Source organism: Lynx canadensis, chromosome D2 (genome assembly GCF_007474595.2).
Source record: "Lynx canadensis isolate LIC74 chromosome D2, mLynCan4.pri.v2, whole genome shotgun sequence".
Lineage (NCBI taxonomy): Eukaryota > Metazoa > Chordata > Mammalia > Carnivora > Felidae > Lynx > Lynx canadensis.
In genome coordinates, this window is record NC_044313.2 from 69,584,531 (window position 1) to 69,602,139 (window position 17,609).

General features: G+C 54.2%; 1 protein-coding gene across 4 annotated transcripts in view; it reads left to right on the forward strand.

Annotated features, from left to right (window-relative positions):
• Positions 1-10,064, forward strand: part of COG2 (component of oligomeric golgi complex 2) — a 46,893-nt gene extending 36,829 nt beyond the window's left edge. For 3 of the 4 annotated variants that reach the window (XM_030334312.2, XM_030334314.2, XM_030334315.1), the window contains 7 exons: positions 54-205; positions 3,045-3,242; positions 4,063-4,135; positions 4,432-4,574; positions 6,299-6,438; positions 7,720-7,900; positions 9,353-10,064. In XM_030334312.2, the coding sequence (XP_030190172.1) occupies positions 54-205; positions 3,045-3,242; positions 4,063-4,135; positions 4,432-4,574; positions 6,299-6,438; positions 7,720-7,900; positions 9,353-9,454 (989 nt within the window). In that variant the 3' untranslated portion in view covers positions 9,455-10,064. The remainder of the gene's footprint in view (positions 1-53; positions 206-3,044; positions 3,243-4,062; positions 4,136-4,431; positions 4,575-6,298; positions 6,439-7,719; positions 7,901-9,352) is intronic. The other variant, XM_030334313.2, reaches the window with a different exon arrangement.
• Positions 10,065-17,609: the final 7,545 nt, after the last annotated feature.

Consider the following 17,609-nt stretch of genomic DNA (forward strand, 5'->3'; position numbering starts at 1 on the left):
GAATTTAGCTGGGAATTGCCTGAGATTCTTTACGTGTCTGTCTGTTTCTCTAGCTGGCAGTTCGTTTTGCCTTTTGGCTTCTCACAGAACATGGAGCAGCCTTCAGAGGTGCTGGTCAGATGAGATGTTCTTGCCGGTGCTGGCGCATCGTCTGTGGAGGCTCACGCTGCAGATTTTGGCTCGGCACTCCGTGTTTGTCAGCGAGGTGAGGGCTGGCCGCGTAGCTCGTCCAGAATCACGACCATTGGGAATTAAGGGGGGGGGGGGGCATCTCGGTGGCTCATTCAGTGGAGCGTCCGACTCCGGCTCAGGTCACGATCTCGCGCTTTGTGGGTCCGAGCCCCGCGTCGGGCTCCGTGCTGACAACTCAGAGCCTGGAACCTGCTTCGGATTCTGTGTCTCCCTCTCTCTGCCCCTCCCCCCCTTGCACTCTGTCTCCCTTTTAAAAATAAGTAAACATTGTTGGGGCGCCTGGGTGGCGCAGTCGGTTAAGCGTCCGACTTCAGCCAGGTCACGATCTCGCGGTCCGGGAGTTCGAGCCCCGCGTCGGGCTCTGGGCTGATGGCTCAGAGCCTGGAGCCTGTTTCCGATTCTGTGTCTCCCTCTCTCTCTGCCCCTCGCCCGTTCATGCTCTGTCTCTCTCTGTCCCAAAAATAAATAAACGTTGAAAAATTAAAAAAAAAAAAATAAGTAAACATTGTTAAAAAATATTTAAAAAGAATTAAAGAGGGACACGTGGGTGGCTCAGGTAAGCATCTGACCCTTGATTTCGGCTCAGGTCACGATCTCACAGTTGGTGGGTTCAAGCCCCGTCAGTCAGGCTCTGCTCTGATGGCACAGAGCCTGCTTGAGATTCTCTCTCCCTCTCTCTCTCTGCCCGCCCTCGCTCATGTGCACACTTTCTCTCAAAAATAACTATTAAAAAAAAAAAATTAAAGATACCTTAAAGCTAAATACGCTAAGACTCTTAAAGGCCAGGCTGTCATGAGAGGTCATTTGGAGGACAACAATCGACTCATTTCTCAAGTCTGTATCCAGTATTTGTTTCCTTTTTCTTGCCACCGTTGCCTGTATGGGTGGGTGTCTATTATCCCATTGTCCGTGCTTCCTCTTGTGGAAAAGCACTGTCCCGACAAGCTCATTTTCCCATCTCAAAGCCAGAATCTTCGAGATGCCTCGAAATTAAGACAGAGATGCTCATTTTAATGAAAATGAGTAGAAATAAAAACATACGCATTTTAATCATATTTGGAAGTTTTAAAAAATCGTATGATCATCTGGACTAAAAGGTAATAAAATTAATTAACCTTCCCTTCATTTCAGAATACCCTCCTTTTCTCCTTGTCGAGTAGTTGACTCTCTTAAGTATCCGCATGCCTGTGAAGATGGATCAGGTGTCGCGCACACAGCCGTAGCGGTGATCGTACGGGTCAGCCCTGAGCACCCAGGCAGGCCCCGCCCCAGCGTCTCGTGCTCAGAGAGGCCCTGCCCCCTCCTGGACAGTCGCAGGGGACAGACAGACATGCAGCCTGTTCACTGTGCGTGATGAGTATGAAAATGGGCCTAGGCGTGCGTAAGTTGTCAGGAAGGAAGGTGTGACAAAGCCTCAGCTATCAGAAGGAATGCAATCTTGAGTTGGAGAGGAGAGCCCGGTTTGTCTTGCAGGGTCTTCTAACGGAAGGAGCACTGGCTTTCATGGCAGACAGACTGAGGTTCTGCCCCTTTTTTTTTTTTTTTTCAAGTTTATTCTGAGAAAGAACGCAAGTAGGGGAGGGGCAGAGAGAGAGAGAGAATCCCAAGCAGGCTCTGCACCGACACGGGGCGCGAACTCATGAACCGTGAGATCAGGACCTGAGCTGAAATCGAGGTGGCCGCCTAACCTCCTGAGCCACCCAGGCGCCCCCAGGTTCTGCCACTTTGAAATTTTGTGGCCTTGGGAGACTTAGCTCTAGGGGTCCCAGATGCTTCACCTGTGAAATGGCAAAACGGTTTCCATACGTGAGCAGTAAAAAGGGATCTGTTGACCAGCAGATTGTTGACGGAAGTGCCTGGCGGATTCTGGGAGCTCGGTGGAAGCTAGTTCTCTTTTTCCCTTCTGCCTTCCTCTGCTCAGAAGGGTTCTTTTTTTTTTTTTTTTTTCAATTTTTTTAAGTTTATTTACTTATTTTGAGAGAGACAGAGACAGCACAAGTGGGGGAGGAGGCGGGGCAGAGAGAGAGCGAGAGAGAAACCCAAGCAGGCTCCGTGGTGTCAGCTTAGAGCCCAATGTGGGGCTGAAACTCAACGAAATGTGAGGTCATGACCTGAGCTGAAACTGAGAGTCGGACGCTCAACCGACTGAGCCACCCAGGCGCCCCCCCCAAGTTTATTTACTTTGAGAGCAGAAGGGTTCTTAACAGACCACCCTGTCCACCAAGCGGTTTCTGAAGACCCCTGTGCAGTTGATTCCGGGGAGGCAGCGGGGTTGATGTGATTCTTCAGTTAGGCCTGAGTAGGCTGGGTCCTACATTCTTACCAGCCGGTAATTCTCAGGTCTCTAATAAATTATGTTGCCTCACGTGTTCATTATTCCGTTTTTTCCTTATGCCGGGGGTACTTCTCTTTGATTTTTCCCTTGTAACAAATCATTATGCAAGTAACACTTTTGTTGATACTATTTGAAACATGGTGAAGTTTGGATTGTGGTTTTTTTATCCTTATTAATTAATTATAATTAACATTACATAAATTTACCGGGCAAACCTGGTAAATGATTTACCTAGTTGAGCTAATGAATTTTTTTGTAACTGTGATATTCCAGAAATTAATTTTCGTTTCGTTTAGGGACCTGTTTTGTTTTCTGCCTGTTACTTTTAATCACCAGAAAGTAGACACGAGCTTAAGGAGGACAAATGTCCGTGGGGTTGTAGTTTGGCTTTGTTTCTCCTTGTTGTTCTTTCGTTGGTAAACTTTTACTGAATACTTTGCAGATGGTGGGCCACAAAACTTAATGCTCAGGTATGTGGCAGGTGGAAAAGTAGTTAATCGTTGAAACGGTTTTTCAGCTTTTACTCAGGCCCATCTCTAATGAAAGTGCCAAGGATATTAAAAAGCCTTTGGTAACTGGTGGCAAAGACCCTTCAGTTACCCAGGGAAACAGTGAAGACCAAGCAAGTGGCCCCGCGGAAACAAGGCCCGTGGCTTCCATTTCCAGTACGCAGCTTATATATGTGGTCGCCGACCTGGACAAGCTTCAGGAGCAGGTAGGCCTGTGTCCCGGAGAAGTCCAGGGGCTCGGTTCGGTGTTTTCGTAGAAAGTGACATGTGCGAGGGTCTGACCCCATATGGCCTCATGGGGCTTGGAATCGTGGGGCCCAGGGCCTCCCGGAGAGCACAGGTTCGCCCGCGCTCCGAGCGGTCTCTCCAGCTTTCCCCCGCGGGGGGGCTCTCTGCCCGCTTGCTTGTCGGTCTAGTCTCATATTTTGTGAACCGGGGGGGGGGGGGTCTCTGCTGCCTTTTCAGTGTTCCCGTCACAAGTGACGAGTGAGCCATGCCCCACTGTTCACTAGCTCTGCGTCTTGGCATGATCGCTGGCGGGTTGGATTTTAATGGGTTGTACCCCCACTTGACCACGTATTTCCTGGCAACAGTTAGCCTTCGCGTGTACTTTGAAAGTGAACTGTGAAAACTTCTCCCCCTGTTTTCTCTGGGGATGTCCATGTTTGGGGCCTTTATCATTAGCAGGGCTTTGTGGGCCGAATTTGTGTTTGAGTGCTCTGATACGTGAGTCTGTTTTCCGCTGGTCTTTGTTTGGTATCGGGGAAAGCCACAGAATAGAAAATGGTTTTGCTTCTTCCCTGGGCCTGTCAATAGCCGGGGACTGCTGTTCCCCGTGTTGCTGGATTCTGTTTTAGTGAAAGCGTTAAGAATTTTGCTTTCTTCTGATGAAAACTATAGGAAGTCTTGAGTTTAGTTTCATTTTTCATTAATAGTATTTTAGAGTTTATAGGTGCAAGTTCAATTGCCTCTTCCTTTGATTTATAAAAAGTAACTGAATATATAAAGTGCATATATTTATTTCAGCTTCCAGAACTCTTGGAAACAATCAAGCCAAAACTTGAAATGATTGGCTTTAAGAATTTTTCTTCTATCTCAGGTAAAAATGAATCTTTAGACTCAGCACATCTCTGAATAAGAAATAATTTAAAATAAAACTTTAGAGCCTATAGCATATATTTAAACTACCATTTTCTTTTCTAGTTGTCAATCCTTGGTTGTTTCTATATTCTGTTCTGTGATAACTTCTCTAGATGAGATATTTTGTTTAATTCTAATAAGTTGATTTGATTCGGCTTATTGTTGTACACTCTGTAAATACTGTGACAGTGTCTAAAATAAAATTCGCACCCGGGCCTCAGTAAGTGGCTAAACTCAGTCTCTGTGTCTGGACAGCAGCCCTGGAGGACTCCCAGACGTCTCTGTCCGCCTGTGCTCCTGCCTTGAGTGACAGGATCATCCAAGACTTAAGTGAGTCTTGCTTCGGCTACCTGAAGAGTGCCCTAGAGGTCCCCAGGCTCTACCGAAGAACCAATAAGGTCAGCACTGTTCCCTGGAACGCCTTTTGAGGTGGGGAAATACATGACAGGAAGGCCACAGAGGCAGGGGGGTTGTTGAGCGAGACCCAGAAATGAGTCCACAGGGGTAGCCCAAGGCAGGCCTGCCCAGCCTCCTCCCGAGAAGCCTTATCTGTGAGAAGGGGACTCTGCAGGTGGATGGTCAGCTGCTTTGGTAATTGGACTCACACAGCACGGCCTCTTCCCGGATTCCCTTGGCCTTCAGGAAAGATGGTAGTAATTTGAAAAGAACGTGTTTTAACAGATACATATTTTTAATGTTTTTTATTTATTTCTGAGACAGAGAGAGCATGAGCAGGGGAGGGGCAGAGAGAGAGAGGGAGACACAGAATCTGAGCTGTCGGCACAGAGCCCGACGCGGGGCTCAAACTCACAAACCGTGAGATCGTGACCTGAGCCGAACTCGGGCGCTCAACCGACTGAGCCACCCAGGCACCCCTTAACAAAATATTTTTAACTCCTATACTTTGATTCTTGTATTTGGAAAAAATTGAATCGACCTTGCTTCCTTCATATCGTCCTAACAAGTGCCTGCTTTCTGCTGTTCTGTAACTCGAAAAGATTCCAAAAGCTGCATCAGGAATATGAAAAGCATCTCTGAGATGAAAAGGGTGCGGGCACACTGGGGTTTAAAATCGAATTCCCCCGTTGTCTCATTTGGCAGAAAGGCGACTTGGGGAATTCGTTTCGACCAGAGCTGTCGTTTCCGTTCCTGCGCCCTTCTTTCTGTGCATTTATACGCACCTTTCCTTCTTGCTACATCTCGCTTAATTTTCCATCGAGTTTTCTTTTTTCTCCAGTTGTAGAATTGGGTGTCAGGCAGTTTAGCACCAAAGTGATTTGCAGGACCTGTTGTTTTGGGGCGGGCGGTCTCTGTGTGCCGAGCACGGGCGTCTTGCCCCCCCCCCCCCACCCCCCGCCTGCGTGACTCGGTGCTCTGGAGGCAGTGAGTGCTCAGCGGAGGTGGACAGAGTCTCCCTTGTGGCTCTTCTTTTCCTTTTCCCAAAATCTGGGGCGTGCAGTAGGATTACAGCTTCCAGCAAGAGGACTTTGCCACCTGATTTTCCCTTTCTGGTCTGCCTTGAAGCTCCCACTTCAGAGCGGGAGAGAGAGACCTCCTCTGTATTCCTAGATACATTCATTTTCTTTGCGGAAGCTGCCAGCTTTCCCGTCTGGGGTATTGACCGAGTGCTTGCGGGCCAGATCCGGGGCGCTGGCGGTCAGATGCTCTCGTTTGCTCTTCTCCAGAGTAGGCACCAGTGTCCTTGTTTGCAGACGAAGAAGCTAAAACAGAACAAATTACTCGCCGTAGATCCTTGCGTCTCACTCTGTCGACCAGCAGCGTTAGCATGACCTGGTGGGAGTCCGTTAGAAATGCACGGCCTCAAACACAGCTCTCCCGGCCCCCGTAACTGCGCACTGCAGTACTTGTTCTCTCTGTCCTTTTCTCTCTCTCTCCCTCTCTCTCTCTCTGGCTCTAAACATTATTTTCCCTTGCTGTACTCTTCCTGACCCCTCCTGTTCTCAGATATCTTTCGGGAGACAACCTTAGTGTCACTATTGGGGAGGGATGGGGTTCGTTCATGTCTCCAAACTGACACATTAGTAACATCCTTCCGAACTTTGAATAACTCTTTTTTTTTTTCCTATACATTTTTTTTCAACCCCTACCGTCATTACTCCAGGAAGTGCCAACCACAGCCTCCTCTTACGTGGACAGTGCCCTGAAGCCATTTCGCCAGCTTCAGAGTGGGCACAAGGATAAGCTGAGACAGGCAGTAATGCGACAGTGGTTAGAAGGCGCCCTCTCTGAGAGCACTCATAAGTAAGTACCTTAGAAGTAGGCCATCCCGGACTTGCTTAGGGAAGCCCCGAGTCAGAGACCGCGGAGGCCATCGGAGGGTGGCACGTGGCTTGTTGACGACGTCAGATGGCCGCGTCGCTGGACGAGTCGGGTGCAGGCACTCACACCTGAGTTGGTGGCTGAGCTGCTCTGGCCCCACCCACCCCCTGCCCCCCTGCACCCGGAGTGCGATGGGCCACCTGCCCCCCAGCCGCCCGGGGTTCCCCTGGCCCCGCACCTCCTGGGTCAAGTACTTCTTGGGGGCGCAGGCACATCCCACTCCCCCGGCACGCCCAGCTTTTGGTGTGCAGGGTGCGTTTCACGCGGCCCTCTTTCTGCAAGGCCAGGCACATGTTTTCCTGTAAGATCCGCTCTCTCCTGTGTCCACAGTGGCTCTGCTCGCGCCAGATAATCGAAAGCGCAGACTGGCGAGACCACTGCAGCCAAGGAAGAGAAAACACACGTTCTGAAGCCTGATTGTAACTGATAAGCGTTCAGTATCTAAAACCCTGCAACCCGTGAAAATCCAGGAGGTCTTCGGGATCCCTTTGGTCGAATGTCTCTTCATTTCTCATTCAATAGACTTTTCCCCAAATGCCGGCATTGAGTTATGTCAAAAGCATCTTACTCAATTTTGCTATTGGATTTTGTTTATTTTCTGATGGTACTTGATTTATTTCAATTACTTCTGAGTTCAGGAACATTTGTGGGTTAATTTAGAACATAACAGTGAATTAGAGTCTTGTTTTTGTGGGCAAATATATACCAAGCACCAAGTAGCCAGCTTGTAAACAAAGTTTTGAAATACAACTCCTTTATAATTTGCAAATTATATTGAGAGCACCGTGAAGGTAATTAGTGTTATTTAAAAATTTGAAAGCTTTCTGTTCTTAAGATGAACTGTTCCTAGAACTGACCGTAAATGAATCTGTTACTTGCACTTGGGGAATGAGCTCCAGCTGTTGTCCCCTTCGAGTAGGAAAGATCATTTGGCCTTTGATGTTCTCTTGTTGGTGTCCGGGACGAAAATTGTAAACAGAGTCCACGTGTGTATTTCATAAGTTCTGAGGGATTGTGATGCTAGGGTGTCAAGGCACCTTTTTTTCAGTCTTAAGAAACATTGGTAAGTTCACCATGGCCGATTTCTTTTATTGGAAATGAGTGTTGGTCTTACGAATCTCTTCTGTTGGCCCACCAAGCCAGTTGGTCTGGGGATGCACGCTAGCCCCTCGGTCTCACCAGTAAGCGTGTCTTGTGCCCAAGGTACTACGAAACCGTGTCCGACGTTCTGAACTCGGTGAAGAAAATGGAGGAGAGCCTGAAGCGGCTGAAACAAGCCAGGAAAACCACTCCCGCCAACCCCGTCGGTCCCGGTGGCGGCATGAGTGACGACGACAAAATCAGGCTGCAGCTGGCCTTGGACGTTGAGTACTTGGGAGAGCAGGTAACCGCCGAGCCGTCGTCAGGTGCCTCACCTGAGCCCGGGCGTGCTGCCGAGGGCGGGCGTGTCCTCCAGGGGCTGGAGGGTGGGGTCAGGGCCCCAGAATACTTGAGGGGAAAGGATGTGCGTAACGAATACCGGAAATTGACCAACTGGTCTTTGGTGCAGTTGGCATCCACTTGGCTCACGGAGCCCACTCGAGGGGCAGCTCCCAGACAGAGGCGGCGTCCTTTCTGTCCACCGCCGGGGAAGTGCCTGACACGTAGTCAGGCGGTTAGAATAAGTAGAGAAGCATTAGCCCGTGGATCTCTCAGTGTGGCCCCTGAGAGGTCGTCTAAGCCTGACCTCTTTGCTTCCCTGGCCGAGTCTCCTCTGTTCCCATAAAACACAGGTTTTGGAGTCCCAGCAGGCGCAGGAGCATTGCTGGACATGGTGTCACTTAGGAGGCAGACGTGGGTTGCGTGCCAGGCCTCTCTTCACACAGGTGACTCATTCAAGGATCAGGAAACTTCTCTCGTTCTTGAGAAGCTGGCTTTCTAAACTGTTTAGGGTCCCCGTATAGCACACACCCTCCAGGAAGATCTTGCAGCTGGAGGAGAATTTCCATCCGGAAGTGCTTGCTTTTCTAGCTGACTGAGGACTCTTGCACGTCAGGGTCCTCCCTGGAGATCTAAATTCTGCTGCTTTGATGTGAATTTAGAGATCTATCCCGGCGGAAGTCCATTGCCCTATTTCTCTCTCTCATAAGAGAAACTTGCAGTCCTTTTACAAACCAGACAATCTGGTAAAGAAATATGAAGAACAAAGAAGCCAGAGAAAGGGGGGGGGGGGTGCAGGAAAAGAGACGGCACTCCTTGGTCGCCAGCCCCCAGAACGAACGGCAGCACGCTGACAGATGCTAAATGCTTGGTGTGGGTTTTTCCAGATTTTCCTGTGCGTGTGTGCGCGTGTGTGTTGCCGTTAACAAAAGCGGGCACGTGGTTTGTCACGACTCAGTTACCACGGCAATCCACGGTAGTTGCTCTGCCACAGCAACCACGGTCCATCAGATTCTAAGAAAATCTGTCGATGACCCGTGAAGACATTAAGTGCTCAGGCCAGCGCTTTTGTGAAAACTCTCCACTTAAAAAATAGTTCGCTTGGTGATTTCTTTTCGTGCGCCTCCTTTGCAGGCCACAAAAGGGGCTCTTCCCCTGGCAAGAGCCTGATCTGATGGACTGAGATAAATGAACATACTGGCGTCTTTGAATGCGCAGGGTTTAACCCCCAAAAGCGAAGCTCTGCAATAAGCAGATCCTTCCTGTGAAGGGAGAAGGCTCTGCCAGCCTTTGGGGAGCTGCCCTTTTCAGATTCCAGGGAGGATGGGGGTGACATCCCGTGTGTTCTTTATGAGGCTCTTTTTTTCGCGCTCAGCTCACACCGCGGTGCCTTTATCCGCTCTCGTGGCCTTTGCAGATACAAAAGATGGGCCTGGCGACAAAGGACATAAAGAGCTTCCCGGCCCTCGCCGAGCTGGTTGCCGCCACCAAGGACCAGGCAACGGCAGAGCAGCCGTGAGCATCTTGGAAGAGCCCGCGGGGAGGGGAAAGCTGGACGTGGAGCCCGAGGGGAAGAAAGTGGCTCTGTCCTCGGGCCCAGTCTCCGCGGCCAAGAAGTGCTTCCACGGCGCCCGGCGTCTCGAGCAACACGCCAGGGCAGCTTCTCTCCGCACACTGGGGTCTCCTTTCGCCCAGGACAGAACACAGAAGCCTTTTTCCGTTGTATGGAAGATAGTTTTTAAGACACTTGAAACTTTCTACTCTAGTTTACAGAGCAAATTATTTTATTTTTATTGTAAATCTTAGCGCGGAAGAGCTGATTTCTAAAATACGACTAAGGTGAATATATACGTAGGACTCTGGAAAGCTGGGCCCGGGCCCCGACCCCGCTGTCGGAAGCGCCCGCCCGCCGGGGGTGGGGGGCGACCGTGTCGGATGGCTCCCCCTCCTCCGCCGGGAAAGCCGGTGCGCGCGGTGACGCCTCGTGACGCCCTGAGAGAGGCGGCAAGGGGCGCCCCCTCCGTTCTCCCTCGGGTGCTCAGCGAGAGTGCTCCTGGTCACGCTGTCCCGGCAGGAGCTGGAACCTGTAGGAAGATGCATTTCCTGAATAAAAGAAGTGTCTGCCAGAAGCACGTGGGCTCGTGTTTGTGAATCCGGTGCGGGTTGAGTGCTCTGGCCGGGGGGTGGCGTGTCGGGCACGTTTCCTCGAGGGCACCTGCCTCTCGCTCTCCTCAGCGGGTCCTCCTCCTGCAGGTGTGGGAAGCGACAAGGCCGCGGCCCTCGTGTCGGGAGGGACAGGCTGCGGGGATGTTGGGAAGAGGTAGGCTCCCGAGACGGGCCGCCGAGGCAGGGGCGCTTCTCCCTCGAGCCTGCGTTTCATTGCATCTCCGTCTCCTGGCCCGGAGGTCAGCTCCAGGGAGAGCAAGGAAAAGGGTAAGCGATCGGCAATCAAGAAAGCAGATCCGGGCGCTAGCAGAGATTTTGTCTGTATGTGTGTGAGCGCAGTGATGAGGCAGCGCGGGGAAATAGGGAGCGTGAGAGGAACCCCCGTAAAAGCGGTGAGAGCAGCGACTTCGGGCGCGTGTCCTCCCCGCCCCTGCGGCCGTGCGGCCCCGCGAGTGTTCGGGGCTTGCACTCTGGGCCTGCCTGTGCTCCCCTGGAGAGCCGGTGCCCCAGCCTCAGCACCGAGCCCTGCCCCGGCTGGAGCGGGACTGACGGGTCGGTACTGGGAGTCCAGTCAGACCCCGGCCCGTGGGTGCAAGAGCAGAAGGGATTTGGCATCAGGCTTGGACCTCGCGGTGCTGGGCTCGTAGGCGGCAGGGGGCAGGGGGCAGTCAGGAAGGAAGCTGGACGTGAAGTGAGAGAGGGCAAGGCCGACCTGGAGCCAGCGGGGATAGATTGGCACCCACGTTTATCTCTTGCCGCCCCCACCCGCGTCCCCCAAGTTCGGCGATGGGCCTGCAGAAGTTGAGCTCGCGCGCCTGGCCCAGGATTTGAGGGAGGTCCAGCAGGGCCCGCGCGTCGTGCCGGGAGCCGTGTGAGCCACTCGGTGGCTGGGCCTGCGGGAGCTTCTGAGTGCAGACATGCCCTTGTGGGCAAGGCAGACCTCCCACCTTGCCCAGCAGGGAGCTCTGGGAGCTCTGGGAGTGGAGACCCAGCCCTGCCAGGGTGACGAGACCTGCCTACCTGCCGGTGGTCCCCCGGTTTAGCCACATGGCTGAGCGCCTCCCTCCAGCCCGACGCTGGTCAACGGTAGCCCCAGTGTTTCCTTTCTCCTTGACTGCTCTTTCTCGTTTGTTTCAAAACGTGGTTGACAAAGATACAGTGTATTAGCCCCTCCAACTCCAGCCGGCTTATCCCCATTATGGAGACGAGGAAACGGAAATTCAGGAGTTAAAATAGTTAAGAAATGGAATTTAAATCCAGGGAAGATGGTTCCAGAGTCCAGGTTGCTCAGCAGCAGGTAATGCTCCCTCCTTGATATGAGCATCGGAACAGAGGGGCTGATCAGGCAGGGTTGGGGCCCAGGGCATCCATTTCCCGGACACCTGTCAAGCCCCAGGCTCGGCCTGGGTTCAGTAATCCCACATTTCTGGGCTTGTTCTGGGCGACGCCCGTGGTGTCCCACTCCTGTTTCTAGGCTGAAGAAACAAGAACCTTTAGTAAAAAGCAGAACGTTCCAGAACACTTATCCCTGGCTCTCCAGAACGTTTCCTTCATTTAACGTGTGTTTTCTGAGCTTTGCCTTGAAGAGTCATAATGGAACAAAGTTTATGAAGACAAATCATACATTTTTACAGTAAAACTATAATATTGTTTTACTTTATAGCCTACAGAATCTAAAAGTCTCAAGCAGAGGAGTCTTTCTGGCCAACTGGTCATGTGGTGCCAGGGAGGCAGGGGATGAGTGGGTGGGGGTGCTCCACACAGTCCTCAGGGACCCAGGCTGCCTGCGAGGCGCCACCTCCATCCTTTGGCTTCCGTGTCCCCCCCCCCCCCCGGGGGTCACTTCCTGTTAGTTCCCTGTGGCTGTTGTAACAAATTACTGCAAACGGGATGGCTGAAAACGACAGAATTCTCTTCCCTCCTGGTTCTGGAGGCGGAGTCCAAATCAGGTGTCGGCTGGGCCACACTTCCTCTCCCCCTTGCCCGTCCCACTTCTCGTGGCTCGAGGTGTCCCTCGGCTCATGATGGCACAACTCGGCCTCGGCCTCGGCCTTCGCGCGGCCTCCTGCTCTTCTCCGTGTCTCCTCCTCTGTCTCCTACAGGAGCACTACCGTTGGATTTAGGACCCACCTGCGTAATCCGGGAGGCTCTCGTCGTGAGATCCCCAACTTAATCGCATTTGCAAAGGTCCTTTTGCCCAGTAAGCTCACATGCACAGATTCCATGGGCCGGCATGTGTGCGGACCTTTTTGGGGGCCCACCATTTTGGCCTCTGCTGCAGCCAACCAGGAAAGGAAAAGCACATGAGGGCCACCCGGGGGCGGGGGGGCCGCGGCCCCGCCGGGGAGAGCTCCGCACGCTCCAGGGGCTGGAAATGGGTCTAGTTGTGTGTCCAGGAAGAAGAGAAAAAAAGCAGATTTTAGAGCTTCTTCAGTTACACACCCCGGTGTCCTGTTGGGGGTCTTTGCCAGTATTTCTTTGCAGCTCCCTGGCACTACTCTGTGGAGTTGCCCTGTGAGAGCCACTCAGCCACGAACCTGCCTGTGGAAAAGGGGGCCCCTGGGTCTGCATGCCTCGCGGGCTAAGGCAGGGCAGCCCCGGACCTCCGGCACGGAGGAGGCCAGCGTCGAGCTTTAAGGACAGCAGCCGCCCTGGCGGTGTGATAATGGGCGTCCACGTGACCCTCCCATTGACCTTCCCGCTCAAGTTCATGTTTCAGAACCAGAGAATGGTGCCGAACTTCAGATGTCGAGCTAACGGTAGAGTCTATTTTTTTTTTTTTTTTAATTAATGTTTTTATTTATTTGGAGAGACAGAGCAGGAACAGGGGAGGCACAGAGAGAGAGGGAGACACGGGATCCGAAGCGGGCCCCGGGCTCCGAGCTGTCAGCACAGAGCCCGACGCGGGGCTCGAGCCCGCAGACCGTGAGATCGTGACCTGAGCGGAAGTCAGACGCTCAACCGACGGAGCCACCCAGGCGCCCCGAGCTAACGGTGGGTTCTGAAGCAAGGCCTGTTGGGGGTTCTTACCTGAAGGCACCATTCACGTTATTAGCGCGTGGCATCCTCACCCGTGAGAGAGACCTCTCCTCGTCAGCCACCAGACATCCCAGATGGAGCCTCCACCATCTGAGAGGACGCCGGCCTCTCCTGGTCCTCCTCCCACCACCTCAGGTTAGGCAGCTGTGAAGGAGACGCTGTCTTTGGCCCGGGCGAGCCTTCCCGGCACTGCCCACCCCTCTTGAAGAGCTGCCGGGCGTCCTGTCGGATGGCGGCAAAGGCCGGTCTGGACCAAGGGAAGTCACACCTTCCCGTGACTTTGAGAAATGCCTCCACGCGCCACTCGCCCCGTCACCCCTGTCACGGAGTCCCAGAACAATCCAGATTCTCCTCTTTCCCTCGCTCTCGTCAATGTTGGACTGAAATGTGTTCTTGATCTTTGGGGTGGCGTTTTGATTGTGAAGTAACCCAGTAACGAGGACCTGAATCTCTGTCCCACCTTAAACAACTGAACACCAAGGCAAGCGTCTGAAACGGCACCGTGCGGACGCTGGACAAGAGCAGTGTAGGATCCCAGAGAGAAGGGAAACAAGGTGGGCTGTGTGTGGACAGTGTCCAGGCCCGGGCACAGGGGGACCCGGAGCCGGTGACTCTGATGTGAGAGAGTCTGGAGTGGGGAGGCGGTGGGGGTGGGGGGGGGGTGGGGGGAGAGTGGGGCAAGGAGTCTAGACCTTGGGGGGCAGAGTATGGAGAGGAAGGTGGCTCACTTTGTATAGCCGGGTGCTGGTTAGCCGCTGGTGGGGCAGGAGGCTATCAAGGCGAGGAAAGCAGTCCTAGAAAGGAGCGGCTAGAATCATCCTCCAGGCTCAGGGGACCCCGGCGTGTTCCCGCTGGCAGGATGGAAAGGCTCTGACAGTGGCCGCAAGTGGCGCCCTCAGAAGGATCGGCCTCAGGAGCGGCACCAGATTGGCCTAAACCAAAGGCTGGTCTGGACCCGCTTAACAAAGCTTCACAGCGAGCCTCAGAGGGTAACTTTGCAGGTAACTCCACGGAAGCGTAGAGTGACATGGAATGTAGGGAGGTGGGCTGTGGGACCCGCCCCCCCCCCCCCCCCCCCGCCAAGTGTTGCGAGTCACTGACGTTCACCACCCGCGGTGTTTGTGAGAGCCTCTCAGAGGCACCCAGAACGTCTGCTCGTCTTGCAGCTTTAAAAACCACATGGCGAGCCTGTGTCCACACAAAAACCTGCACACGGATCACTGCCCACCCCCCCACCCCCCCGCCCCAAATTGGAAACAACCAAGTTGTCTTTCATGGACGGATAAATAAACGGTCCATCCGGACAATGGGATGTCGTTGCGTCCTGAAAAGAAATGAAAACATCTGGGGGAATCTTAAACGCATATTGCTAAGCGAGAGAGAGGCCAATCCGAAAAGGCTGCACGTAGATCCTAGCTCTACGGCCTTCTGGAAGAGGCAAAGTTACGGAGACCGAGAAAGACGAGTGGTGGCAGGAGTTGTGGGGGATGAACAGGTGGGGCACACAGGATTTTTAGGACACCGGACGTCTAACCTATCATTAGCATGTGGGAACTACTGTGTGCTCGGTTTTGCCGGGAGCCTAAAACTGCGCTAAAAAGAGCGAATTCTATCAGGAACCAAACAGACAAACCAACCCACACGGGATGGTCCTCAAGTCCAAAACCTGTCCCAAACCTTCAGTACGTGTTTCGGTGCCTAGAATTTTTCAGATTTTAGAAAGGCAAAGTGGTTTGCATCCTGCGTGCCATGTGGCCACCCAGCGGGCTCCGGAACAGCACCTGGGGGTCACCCACGCCGGTGTCTCTGCAGCAAGGAGAGGACGCTTCACACTCGAAGCTTCTGAAGCGGGATTGTCCTCGGCAGCCTCGTGTCTGTTCGGGTTGGGGGTTGCCGCGCGGATCCGGCAAAAGTCGTGTTCAGGTCCTGAACTCCGTACAGGCTCGGGATCTGGTGAGCGTCCTGGGTGGGTGGGCCGTGGGAAGCTCTAGGTCCTGAGCAGAAACCTGAGGCCGGAGGGGACGGGAGCTGCCGAATCATTCCCCGGCCCTCCAGGGAAGCGCTTTGCAAGCCCAGGACGACTTGGAACTTAGTGAGGAAAGATTTCGGAGAAACAGCCCCCCCCCCCCCCCGCCCCCCAGAATTAACACAGTGGTGTTAAGTAATCTGCCAAACGGTGGCGTTTTGTATCCTGGTAACATCCTGACCCACTTCCCAGTTTATAAAAGAGCCGAGGACAGAGAACAGCAGGGGGTCGTTGGCAACCGGGTACTGGGTACTCCTAGCAACTGTTCCAGCCCCAGCAGCCGGCTCGGTGGGAGCAATGGGAGAAATGCGCTCGCCCCGGCCAGTCGCTTTCTGAAACGAAGTTAGGATCGCACCGTGTTCTGTTCCCCCAGCCGCAGCGGGACGGTGCTGTCTCAGGTCACTGGGGACGACTTCAAAACCACGGTGCATGAATCAGGAGGACGTCGGTGGTGGCGCCTGGGGCTCCGTGCTGACCCTGGGCACCTCACAAGTGTGTGTCCGCGCGGAGAGGGAGGTGCTGGGATGGGGTGGGAGGAACGGCTCTGAACCCATAGCGCGCGCACAGATGGACCGTTTCTCGTTTGTGGTCTTGTTAGGTACTCACGGGAGGAACCGCCACGGCTCCGGTTCAGATCGATGACGTGGCATCCCCCTGAGAGCGGGAATCCAAGAGGGGGCGCTGCCGGTTGTGGCCCCGGCTCTTCTCGAAGCCTGTGGCTGGCAGCGCAGATTCCGGGCTGGCCTCAACCCTGACCCGAAAGTCTAGTGTGCGTTCCTGGGCTCCTGGTGACAATGCAGATGCTGAGGATGGGGTCTGGATGGGGCTGGGTGGCACCAAGGGCCACATGGAGTCATGAGACTCTGATTGTGCTTATTACTTCTTTAGAGAGAGAGAGAGAGAGAGCGTGTGGGCAAGAGGAGCAGAGGGAGAGAATCCCAAGCAGGCTCCATGCTCAATGTGGAGCTCGATCCCACGACCCTGGGATCATGGCCCAAGTCAAAATCAAGAGTGGGACGCTCAACCCACTGAGCCATCCCGGCGCCCTGGGTCGTGACTCTCTAACGCGCTCCTGCTTCCTCAACTTTCAGTTCCCCCCCAGAGACCTGGCATCCAGTGGCCGTTTCCAAAAGCCCAAACCAGCGAGGAATCGGATGCCAGCTGCTGCCCCCGCCGCTGGACCTCTGAGAAGAGAGACCCAGGGAGGGCAGAGCGTGATGGGAGGTAAACCCAGGTGAAAGCGGGGCTGGGCCGGGCGGCTGGGGGGACAGAGTCCCTGCCAGCAGTGAACAGGGGGACCCCCATCGACACCCACAGTTCGACAGGGCTCCTGGACTGCTGCCTATTCAAAGCGACCAAACAAAGCACGGGCGCTGTTGCTGTGTCTGTCCCGCCGGGGCCCTTGTCGCTCAGCCTGACACCGGGTGAGGTACTGATGTTTGCGGGGAAACTCTTGCCCGGGCTCATTCGCTGCGCATTAGAGCCTCAAAGCAGCCGTCCATAGCTGTGTGCCATGCGGCGGGGGCCCCTGTGCGGTCAGGGAGCAGAGGCTGATCTGGGGAAGGGGAGGCGGGTCTCCAGGCACTGAGATCTTCACCCGCAGCTTCAAAGGCAGGGAGGGGTTTGCGAACTCGAGGCCCCCCCCAGAAGCTTCCCCTGGGACATTTCACCTCCTCCGCCCCCCAGGTGCCAGCTGGTCCCTGTATGGCCAGTGATCCTCTTTAATGGATGGGGGGGGACCATCAGCTCTTGAAGAGGTTGGAATGTGGGGAGAGAGCCTTGAGGGTCCCCCAGCGGTGCCGGATAGGAGACGTGCCTGAGTGTTGCCTTTGGCCGCCATAGCACATTGCCACAAGTTTATTCCCTGACCGCTCTAAGGCCAGAAGTCAACGATGGTTGTCACTGGCCAAAATCAAGGTGTTGGCCAGGCAGTGCTCCCTCCGGAGGCTCCAGGGGAGGACGCTTTGCCTGCTGTACGTTTATGGAACAGGACTTCAGACAGGGTAGAGGTCCTGACTTCACTGTGGACTGACTGCCGTTGACATGGTTGCTGTTACTCTTTTATTCGTTCGGGTATTTCCCACTTTACACAGAAGGGCAGCGCGGCCCAGAGGGGCGATGTCCCCTGCTCCGGGTCCCAGCACGTGTTGGATCTGGGCTTCCTGCTCAGCCCGCCCATCTCTGGCACCCACGTTCCCGAGCACCCACCAATGCTGCCTCTCATGTGCCTGCCACCGCCGCAGAAGGGCAGGGGGGCTGGGGGGGACCAGCTGTCCCCTTGACCTTGACATCAGAGCAGGGAGCTGCGTTCCAGTCTGGCAGGGCGCTTGGGAACGTGAGGGGGACACTGGGGCGTGGAGGGCGTCGTTCCTGTTCTGTGGCGGTCCGAGCCTCAGAGGAGCAGGCCTGCCTCTCATAGCACGTGCTCAGTTGGCCCCAGCGC